This window comes from Onychostoma macrolepis, chromosome 21, assembly GCF_012432095.1.
Source record: "Onychostoma macrolepis isolate SWU-2019 chromosome 21, ASM1243209v1, whole genome shotgun sequence".
NCBI lineage: Eukaryota > Metazoa > Chordata > Actinopteri > Cypriniformes > Cyprinidae > Onychostoma > Onychostoma macrolepis.
Genome location: NC_081175.1, coordinates 2,961,260 through 2,973,391, shown reverse-complemented (window position 1 = coordinate 2,973,391; position 12,132 = coordinate 2,961,260). Strand labels below are relative to the sequence as shown.

Genomic DNA, 12,132 nt, shown 5'->3' with positions numbered 1-12,132 from the left:
CTGCCCGTGATCTAGGACAGTGATGTAATCCTTGTGTTTTAAGCTGTTTTGTGTGACTTGCAGCACAGGAAGTGTGAATGTGGTTCCGTGTTGTGGCCGCTGTCTCAACTTCACACTCGGTAGACTCTTGGAATAAGAAGCCGTGTTTGGTTGGCGGCGCATTAGAACTTCAGCTCTCTTCCTTTTTTGATAGCAGATGGAGGTCAGAAAGGTCACTGATCCAGAACACCACAACTAAGCATGTGCTCCTTCCTGGAATAACACACACACACACACACACACACACACGTTGACTTCTCTGCTATGACAACTGGGTGGTATTGTTAATCATTATGCACAGCAGATGGGTAACAGCGGTGGGTAACTTTGCTCATTAATGTTACACTTGTGACGCCTTTTTAATGTTTATTTTGTGAGTCTGCCTGGGGTTTAAAGTGCAATCTTTCTAAACAAGCGATACAATTGTCCATTCTTAGAAGTGATGTGTTATAGCTCCAGAAGCATGAAGGAGTGTCGGTCTTAGGCGTAGTGTCTGGGTGTGGCCTGCAAGGAAGTGTTTCGAGCGCTGGTTTCCCGTGGTTAACACCCGAGTCAGGTACAGTGAAAGGGGAGAAGTCTGAAGGAACACGACGAAAGCTTGTTGTGTCATGTAGCTCGTACCCTTGTGCACTTGGTACGTTTTCCCAAATGCATTTCCACAGCCCCTGAGGTGTACCTCTTTGTTGCCAGTTCATGTGTTTGTATAGTAGAGGAAATGCATCCAGCTGATAAATCTTGTGGGGTACATACACACCCTCTTTGCGAGCTTGTTAACATACAGATAGCCTGGTCATTAACGTAGCGGTCTGTGCACAGCGGTTTATCAGAAGGACGCAGACGGTGGAGCGGGATATGGCTCATTACTGCTGCTTTATCGGATCTAAAGCGCATCGGAGATGCCCAAAGACCAGTCTGATTGGATGTGAAATCTAACTATACAAGCCTCGTTTGGTGTTTAAGTAAAATATTTTTAAGTGAAAACCCGTCACTGCACATTATCTGAATTGGCAATTCAAGCAAAAATGTATCATGGTATTCTTAGAATTTTGGTAGACGGCAATTATGGATGCAAATTTCTTTTAACCGGTTAACCAGTTAAAATTTTTAACCCATAATGATCAAACATCTCGTAAAATGCAGTATTTGCAGTTTCATATTCTTTAATATTTGGTTGCAAACGATATCACAATGTGCATGTTTTTGAAAAACTTGATTTAAAAAAAACTATAAAACCTATAAAAAAACTATAAAAAAATATAGGTCCTTATGTCAATTTCCAAAGTATTGACAGACCTGCTATATCACAGATTTGATCATTTCTAAGTAGTCTTGAACATTGTCAAATTCATTTATATTGCACTTTGTTTCATAGCAACTTCACACCAATAAGCAAATAAATAGTAGTGTTAATGTCATAAACTTAATCAATTATGAAACAACTTTTTCCACAACAATTTTCGTTGTAAAGCAGCTCCACACAGAAGACAAGAGTGTTATTATTCAGCTTGAGTTCATTCAATATTGATTCAGTTCAAGAATGAGTGCCAATGTTGCAGTTAGTCATTATTCAGCTCAAGTTTTGTTCTCATCTGATGGCATCAGTGCAGTTGAATCGATAATATTACTTATTATTAATGGTCTTTTAAGCCCAAATTGCTAAGAAATCAGCTTTAAGTGATTTCTGGTGCATTGAAAGGTGTAAAAACTTAATGCACCAAAAAGGTGCATTAAGTGGCAATGCCTCAATGGCATTAGATGCTGCTAGATGTGGATCTGCATGATTGTCTTTAAGTTTTATGTAAATTACACTAATGCTAGTGAGATTTAGAGAGTAGTCTATGCAATAATTAATTATCTTACCTGTCCAAAAACAAAAGAAGCACTTTGGGCATCCATTCTCATGATTTTTCTCCATCATCAAATATTTATACCTTGTGTTGGACACACACAATTTATTTTTTTTTTTTCTGAGCGTTTTTTCTTGTCTCCACTAGTAAAGCATGATAGTAAGTGTATCCAATGACAGATTTTCACTCCTTGCTTTTACAAACAACACTATGCTACTAGAATATATACAAAGGCAGCAACCAGTGAATGTGAGGATTCACTCCGATGTTTAGTAAAACACCACAGGTCATGTCATTTCAACACAGTGAAATACATTGCACCATAATTAGCCCGTGTGTGTCCATTTAAACAAGTTAGAGGACAGTGACACTGCACAAAAATAATAATGCATCAGAATGAATGTTTTTGCTAATCGGTGATCTGACTTTTTGACAGATTATTTTAAACTACCTTACACACACACACATTTATAATTAGTCATTTTGCAGACGCTTTTATCCAAAGCGACTTACAATTGGGGAATACATAAGCGATTCATCTTGAAGAGGCAATCAGAACAGACAGAGGAAGTGCTTGTAACACCAAGTCTCAGGCATTCAAATAAGTACAAGCTAGCAAGGGAAGGAATAAATAAATTTTTTTTTTTAGTTTAGGATGAAGTCAAGTAGTGTCGAAAGAGATGAGTTTTCAGATGTTGCTTGAAGATTGACAGGGATCCGGCACTCCGTATATGCGTGGGAAGATCATTCCACCAGCCAGGAATGGTGAACGAGAATGTTCTGGAGAGTGATTTTGAGCCTCTCTGTGATGGTACCACGAGGCATTGCTCACTAGCGGATCTCAGACTTCTGGAGGGGATGTAGATTCGTAATAGTGAGTGCAAGTAGGAGGGTGCTGAGCCTGTGGTTGTTCTATATGCAAGCATCAAGCACGGTATGCGGTATTACCGTATATATATATATATATATATATAATCTGTGTGTGTATATGTGTTACGATGTAAGGAGGTCATATTCAGAAACCAATTAAACCGAAACTAAATCACGTTGAAACTGTAAGTGAAGTAAACAGAAGAGAATGACAAAATAACGGTCCACATAACAAAACATAAACCTGACAATATGATCATTAGTATATTGTTAGTATGTATATGTATATCTACAGTTAGTTCTGATCCTCGAATCTGACTGACAAGATACTTTTTCTGTTGATATTTCACCTGCATGTTCTAGACAGGCTGTCAGTCAGTGCAGTTTCATTGTTACGCATCAAGGAACTGTCTTTGAGTGAGCCTTAATTCAACTACATGTTCAAAAGCGCTGATTCATTCAGAGATTTGTAATGAAATCATTTTAACTTTGAGCGCCACTTTTAAAGGCTCAGCTGACCAGCAGAGCGTCGATGCTAAGATAGATTTTGCTTTCCTTGGACATGACAACCTGTTTTCACAAATATATACATGACTCGGCCTGAAGGACAGACGCAGGTAATCGCACGCGATCAGTCGATCTCGCTCTCATTCGCTGTCTGTTTAGGCTTGTGAGCCTCTGTGCATGGTACACATTGTTATCATTACTAATATTCAGTACACATGCACGAAGTGTAAAACAAGAAGGGCGTAACCTTACAAAAAAGAAAACACTGAAATATCGCGGTTGTTGCATTCCTCTGCGGTTATGTTTGTCAATAGCGTGATATTGCGGTTATCGCGACAGCCCTAAGCATCATTGACTTGAACTTGATGCGAGCTGCAACCGGTAGCCAGTGCAAGGAGATAAAGAGAGGTGTAACATGGGCTCTTTTGGGTTCGTTGAAGACCAGTCGTGCCGCTGCATTCTGAATCATTTGTAGAGGTTTGATTGTGTTTGATGGAAGTCCGGCCAGAAGAGCATTGCAGTAGTCCAGCCTAGAAATGACAAGGGCCTGGACAAGAAGTTGTGCAGCATGCTCTGTTAGAAAGGGCCTGATCTTTCTGATGTTGTGTAGAGCAAACCTGCAAGATCGAGCAGTCTTTGCAATGTGCTCTTTGAAGGTCAGCTGGTCATCAAAGATTACACCAAGATTTCTGACTGAAGTTGATGGGGTAATTGTAGAAGTACCTAGCTGGATGGTGAAGTCATGCTGTAGAGTTGGAGTGGCAGGGAAGACAAGAAGCTCAGTCTTTGCCAGGTTGAGCTGCAGGTGATGTTCTTTCATCCATGCCGAGATGTCCGCCAGGCAGCCTGAGATCCGTGCAGCTACCGTTGGATCATTTGGTTGAAAAGAGAGAGAGAGCTGTAGGTGAAACCATGTGCCTGTATGATGGGACCCAGTAATGTAGTGTATGTGGAGAAGAGGAGGGGTCCAAGAACCGATCCCTGAGGAACCCCAGTGACCAGCTGATGTGCTTTGGATACCTCTCCTCCCCAGGCCACCCTGAAAGACCTACCAGTGAGAGAGAGTTCAAACCAGCGAAGTGGAATCCCAGTGATGCCCAGTGATGAGAGGGTGGACAGGAGGATCTGATGTTTGACAGTGTCAAAAGCGGCAGAATAGATCCAGCAGGGCTTCAGTGACGGAGAGTAGCGCAGTCTCAGTTGAATGGCCACTCCTGAAACCTGACTGTTTAGCGTCCAGTTTGTTTTTCTGTGAAAGAAACACACACACATACACACATTTCTCATATTTGGCCTTTTTTCAGCAGAAGCACAAAACAGGAAAAACCAAGTATTTTCTCCATGGGAACAATCAGGTGGAAAATAGTGAAAATGTGTGAAAAAAATAAAATAATTTACATTTTGAAGGCTCACCAACAGAATAAAAGCCTATTAACAAAGGATGCATGATTTAATGCTTAAATGGCACTGGAGTTAAATCATTTCAATATGTTAATAATGGGTGTCAGTGGAAACATGTTTTCCATAAGGTTCTGAGTGCAATTTTTTCTGCCCAGTGTAAAATAGATTTATGAAAGAAAATGGTAAAATATTTACGTTCCAATAAAAAAAAAAATTTGACCAAATGTATGCTGTTTGCATTAACACAGGGACAATTTTTTATTTTTGTATTTTTTTTGTATTTTTTTTTTCTGATTTTGACTAAGGATGCACAAGGGTTAAAACATTGTATAGGAAACTTAAGAGTTCACTATATATCATTATTCAATATAAATGCCTTGTTAATCCAGTAAATACATTGATTCAAGTTTCATGAACCTTCAGTTTCACTAAATTTTCTTCAAAACAGACATCAGTGAAATTATTGCAGTTCAGTAAGTGAGCTAGATTCTCCAATCTTCATGCAGTCAAGGAATTGTCAGACTGATTAAACCGGTAAACACTGGTAATACCATTTTCCAGGTTTCCCACAATGCTCTGATGGCAAGCATATTTACACTGCCTGAAATTTGCTCCCTTTTCCATATATTGTGATTATGGTTTTCACTATATAAGAATATTGGATAAGTGGATAGTCACCAACTTCAGACACAGTTTGATGGTGGAATTGATCAAGTGTTGGGAAGGGAAGTGTTTGAAAACAGCCACCTGTCAGTAGTTTCATGTATCAAATTTATGTTACATTCCAAATGATGCCTTTGTAGAGCATTTGGAAGAGAAAAACTGAAATACCAATGAGGGTCAAGCAAAGTGCACGTTTCTCACAGAGCGCAAATCCTGTTCAGTGAAGCCTGTGATTGCCATTGTATTTTGCTTCAACCATGAAACATTATGCATGTTTATATACTCATTTAACTTTGTGTGTGTGTGTGTAATTGACAGCATGCAGGATAATACAGCTCTTTAGTGCATAAAAGTGGTCTTGAACATATGCACAAAAACAGCTCGGAATCGATTCTGAAATTTTCAGATTCGTAGAAGAGAGAATCAATATGCGTCGGAGAATCTATCCCTCCCCAACTCCCGTAAATAACCATGTTTTGATTTAATGCAGACTTTTCATGTGGACTTTAAAGCTAATAAACAGACTAAAGAAATAACTGTATCTGCAATAGGTAACTGATACCAGTTAAACAGCTGCATATATTGATTCGTAGAGCTCCCCTCCCAAAGGTTTCTTGGAATATTATTGATTAACCCAATGTGGCATTGGCATTCTCTCTGTTATAAACACTTATGAACTACTTGTCCTTGATCTTCATTGTTCCTTGTTGAGATTTTTGTAAAACCGAAGGAAAATAATCAAGCAACTGTATATGTTTTTGGTGCAGTGAAACACGTGGTTTATAAAGAAAGGGAGAGGTCTTTTAGTGTTGAATATGAAAGATTTTATGTTAATAGTCTTATTTTATACTATAAACTTACATTCCAAATGTGTGATTACAGCAAATTTACCTGAGATGTATAGTTAACCAGTTGACTACCTAATCTATTCAACTCAAACTCTCTAACTTTTGTATTCCAGAACAGCCGAACAGACCCTGAGGAGTTGTTCACTAAACTAGAGCGTATCGGGAAGGGCTCGTTCGGTGAGGTGTTCAAAGGCATCGACCGTCGCACTCAAAACGTTGTGGCCATTAAGACCATCGATCTTGAGGAGGCAGAAGATGAAATTGAAGACATCCAACAGGAGATCACTGTACTCAGCCAGTGTGATAGTCCTCATGTCACCAAATACTATGGCTCTTACTTAAAGGTATGGATTGACGCTGACTTTTTCCACACGTTGGCTGTGCTAGTAGTGTTGTCACAATAACAAAGTTTCAGTAGTGCGTGCCAATACCAGTAAAATTCCTCGGTTCTTGGTAAAGCAAAAACTATTGGAAATCTATCTGAGAGCAATTTTTTGTAAATTCATTAAATGTTAATTATTAACGATAATAAGAAGTAAATAATACATTAAAACAGCGTGTAGCCTTCAAATGTTTTAAGTAAAAATTGCTATTAAAAGTCAAGTTTATGTCTCATCCGTGCTATGATGATCACTATGTCAGTCTTTGCAGTTTTAGATTCAATCTAATATTTAAATACAGATGTCACTCCTGAAACTATGCTGCGTGCAGCATTAAAAAAAACAGCTTTCATTCAAATTGTGAATGGGTCATATAGAGCTCCCTTAATAATTAATTCAGTTCAGCACAAGTTTACAGAGTTCTGCACTCTTGCAAAAACTTATAGATACAGTCTTATTGTATCATGACAACTCGCCAAAATAAGAGTTCAGTTTAATTTAAAAAAAAGACAGTAATAATAATAATACAATTTAATAAACCATTAAGAAATATCACAATTTTTTTCCTCCATGTTTTAATTTATATAGTAAGCCTCTATTACAGCAAGTTGATAAATAATAGAAATGCGATGTTTGGTTGTAAATTGTTTTCATTCACTTTAAAAGTTTGAATGGTTATAGTTTTATGAATTCATTTGATTACTTACCACTAGGTATGATTTTACATTTGTATGAAATCTTTAATCCAGAAAAACCGACATACAGACAAATTCAAATGGACAGAATTTGGGGAAAAAAACTTTTCAAAGGCCCCTCTTATTGTTAAAACATTTACAAAATGTAATAATTTATTCATTTTTTTTATGAAATTAATTGGCTAGACATGCTTTTTACTGATTACAATTTTATTAAACTATTCAAATGGAATGGAGAATGGAATTAAGCACAGACAATTTCGCACGGTTCTGGTACTGTTCTAGATAAGCACCGGTTCTCTGTTCCCAGCCTCAGGTTTTTAGAGGCATGAGTAGCACAGTATTATCATAGCACCGTAGTGCTGTGCATTGTGTGTAACACTAGCACATGTGCAGTACGCATGGTTGCCTTTGGATTAAAATAAATACAAAAGAGGGCTGAGGATATATTTTAATGGGGAGTTTGGAAGCTGTTTGTAAAGATTTGATGCCATAGGTGACTCATGGCCAAACCCTTTGTGCTATGTCACAATACCTGTATTTCTGGAAGGCTGCCAGACAGAATGTGCGCTTTTTGTCTGGCTGCTTTGTGTGTCTGTGTGCGTCGATGGTCAGTGATTGTTTCCAAGTCTGCATCACGGTTAAGTATAAAGTTAAAAAAAGAAGGCCTTGCCTTGTGTATAAACCGTGCAGATTACATACTAAAAGTGTGCATATGGACATAAAGTAGATTTTGCATACAGTTTTCAGATTGATGAAACCTGCATACATGCACAAGCCTTTTCCCCCATCCTGTTTCCTCCCCAAAATAACCATAGGCTATATGGTGCTTGCAATGTCTAGTTTCACTATGCATTACCTTATATGCATATAATTTCCATATGCATAGACCCATCCATGTATACTACCACTTTAACAGAACAAGACACTAGGAGAATATGAATTAAAAAGCCCCCTAGTTTGTGTCATTTATACTGTCTTATGTTGCTAAGCCATCTTCAGTATTGTAAGACTTGCACTTGGCACATTTAAAAAAAATAAATAAATAAAAATCACATTATGTGCGAGGAAATTTGTGTGTACACATTTAAATGCACATTTTGTGGTGATCAGATTTTTAACTTTGCCATCGTTTTTGACCCATGTAATAAATAAAGTTGTTACAACACCATCATTTTACATACCAGTGAATTTTCACATTTCCAATTTGAATACCACATATTAAAATTAGTGCTGTCGATCGGTTAAAAAAAATTAACCAATTAATCGCACATTTTTCTAAAAATTAATTGCGATTAATCCCCCCTAACATTAGTTTTTAAATATACTTTTATATTGCAATAATTTCACATTCAGTCTTCAAATTAATGTACAAACAACATGAAAGGCAGTATATATTTTTTAATATTTGTTTAATGGCATCTTTTTTTCATGACTGAAGGCCAGTATCACTGATACCAATACTGATCCCCCCCCGCCCCCAAAAATATTTACCTATTGACTATAGCCATTCAACATTACAGTATAATTGAGAGATCAATTTTAACATTTATTAAACTTTTAAAAAATAACTTTAACTCTTAAACTTAAAACAATCTTCACATAAACCCATTATTATAAAGGTCATATTTACCTGTGCCTTTCAGCAGAAATATACAGAAATTGAAATTGAAGTTATCAAACACTATAAATACTAAATTAAATATAGATGAATCCCTAAAGCTATAAAAGTTCTTTTTCCACTTTTTTTTTCTTTTGTCCTTTTGATGAACAGACATCACAGCAGCTGGTTATTAGGTTATTTTGGCTGTTATTTCTTTAAGAGCTGTCACTGCTGAACATGACGCGGATCTGACACGCATCGTATTTTCTCTCAACTCTCATCACCTTTTCTGACACACTTCAGGTCTTAAAGTCTCTATTAATGAGCTGACGAGTTGAATAAGGTGTGTTAGATGAGGGAGACAGTGCTGGGCTGCTCCAGGAAAGTTTTGAAAACCATTTTAGAGACATGTTCTTAAATGTGACTCATATAAAATATATTAGGCTACATGCACGCAGCCACGCACAGTTTTAAGGCAGCTTTAATCGCCTTTTTGGTAACATCATGATTTAACTGACCACAACATTGCATGCTCGTAGTTTATTTAGCGCTTTGATATGAAATGATACAGGGCACACTACAGCGCGCTCCGGCACCTTTGTGCGTGCAATGGAAGAGCACGCGCTGCGAGCACAGTACCGTTTCTGCACTCGTTTGACTCGCGCCTGACACTGAAGTGAAGTGGAGCGCGCGTCTGAAACCTCTCCAGATTGATGTGGTCGTAAAGACGCTCTGAGACTGAATAAATGCAAGAGAAAAAGTGACAGAAACAGCAGTTGTGAGAGGGGTGGCCAACCCTAGCTCCGCCCCTGTGTTAAATATTTTTAACGCGTTAAACTGAAAAAATTAATCGCCTGCGTTAACGCGCTGATTTTGACACCACTAATTAAAATTTAAAAATATTAACTAATATAAAGTTTAAAAATGGTTGAAAACAAGTAAATAGTCAGTAATAAAATAAGAACAGACAAACAAATGTTACTACAATAGCACAACAAATACAACAGAACGAAGATACAAATTAAATAAACAGATTTATTACTGATAAAAACAGTTTTCAGGTCTAATGGTAGTATTCAGGACAGAAATACTTCAGAAGTTGAATAAAGTCACCAAATGTAAAATAACAATGCATTGTTTTCCTCATATAACATCCACTTTCTTTATTAGAGAGTGAAAGTTTCATATCACAATTATAATGACAAATTATTACCGTTATAGTTTTATTAAATACTGGGGTGGTGCTGTTAAAAATTAATTGTTAATATTTAAGATAGCACCATGTGACCATGAGAGGTAAAACCTACTTAGTGCAGGTTTAAATGAACACAACCTTAGTTAAGCAAACTATTTTGGGATGGGCATTTTTATCCTTTTCAGGACTCGATGGTTCAGTAAAACAGGTAAAACAGAGGAGTATGTACATCATGGTGATAATGAGAAGATTTTAATTAAAACACACTGTTGATGACAATATAATTCCGTAACGATGCACTAAAACACAGGCAACTAAACGCAAAGAATTCACAACATTGTATTACAGTAGTGTTCTCATGATAGTGTTATGTATATGACAGCTTGGCGCACTGTACGTCTTGCATATCAAGTTCTTCCATGTTTTTTTAGCCATGAGTAACTCAATTAAAACATACCATTTGCCTGTGATATGATGAAAAAATAACACTGCTGGATTATTAATAATGTATCTGTGTTTTGAAAAGGAACATTTAAATGGAATGTTATTGTTTCAGATAATCCAATCATAGTCAATAATGATGGGCATTGCCTGTAATTGAATTGCTTTTGTAGCAGGTTAATTAACTCAGCCAGACAGCATCCTATATGAGATTAATCCAATACATACACAGCAAAAACATAGTATTCTATTCTATTACATTCTATGCACATTCTATTACAATATAATGTAACGTATGGGGAAGATTACATGTTGCGTTTAGCTGTATTTTGCATATTTACTGTGAGTGTTTCATGTTTTAATTGTGATTAAAATTGTGTTTGACAGTGATTTTAAAAGATGATACTAACCATCTGGAATTTTACTGTGGGACTGTGATGAACGGTTTCGTCATTTACTCACCTTAATATCGTTCCAAAAAGATACAAAAGTTATCTGAAGGATGGTACAACAGAAGTTTTGTACATACTATGAAAGTCAGTTTGACTCGGTACATTTAATGCCCTAAAAAGTGCATAAAGGCCGAGTGAAAATCCTTATGACTCAAAACATGTGTATTTTAAGTCTTCTGAATGCACTTTCAAAGCAAATATTGTCAAATATCAACAATATACATGCGAGAACCAGTGAGGTTTGAGGTTAGCCAGTGTTTCAGGCATTGACTTTCATAATATGAACAAAAACGTCTGATAGATTCTTCAGATATTTTCTTTTGTTTTTCACAGAAGAAAGCAAGCCATACAAGTTTAGAATTATATGAGCGTGAAGGAGTTTGCATTCTGGGGTGAACCTTTAAATGTTCATCTTGAAATATTTTAAGGCTACATGCTGTTGTTTTAATATGTTTGTGTTTATAATATTTAAGTAAGGCTGCTGCTAATAATTATTCTGATAGGTTGATTATTTCTTAGTTTAATTAATTGAATAAAAAAAGCTGTTTTCTTTTGTATCTATTGAAAAGAAAATACCATATCTTGGCCAATGGTCCAAATTGAAGGCTGAATAAACACAAAACAAAAGCATAAATATAGGGTATGCTATACATTGTGCATGAGAAGGCTTTCAAATATAAACATACATTTTAATTTCAACAACAACAACAGTCTACAGTTGGTCTACAGTTTGAAAGCAGAATGACAAGTTAATAAAATAAAATAAAAATAAAGCACAAACTCTGTTAACTGGTAAGAGATTGATTGCCAGTGATCTCACATTCACTCCTCTGACATATGTCATAATCCCATTATCGCTACTTATCTCATAAAAATGTGGTAATTCATTAGAGATCATGCTTGCCACTGTTTCCTGTATCAACAACAAAAGTCATACAAAACGATACATTGCGAAACTCACTTTCGAGTTGACTCACTCAGTGAATCAGAGTTATTACACAGTTGGTCATAATTGACATTTCTCAGTGCTTTCCTACCTCTAAATGTCTTGTTTTTCCTTTAGGGCAGTAAACTATGGATCATAATGGAATATCTGGGAGGAGGTTCGGCTCTGGACCTGGTAAGTCCTTTGACTTTGTCTGTGAGCGATCATGTGCCCTACACACTCAACCTGTTTTGTGTTTGTGTGTG

The 12,132-nt window shown here is 36.7% G+C and overlaps 1 protein-coding gene across 1 annotated transcript in view; it reads left to right on the top strand.

The window, feature by feature from the left end:
• The window catches only part of stk26 (serine/threonine protein kinase 26), a 28,331-nt gene that overhangs the window by 1,780 nt on the left and 14,419 nt on the right, over window positions 1–12,132 (top strand). The window contains exons 2-3 of the mRNA XM_058758354.1: window positions 6,289–6,519; window positions 12,005–12,061. Of these exons, the coding sequence (XP_058614337.1) occupies window positions 6,289–6,519; window positions 12,005–12,061 (288 nt within the window). The remainder of the gene's footprint in view (window positions 1–6,288; window positions 6,520–12,004; window positions 12,062–12,132) is intronic.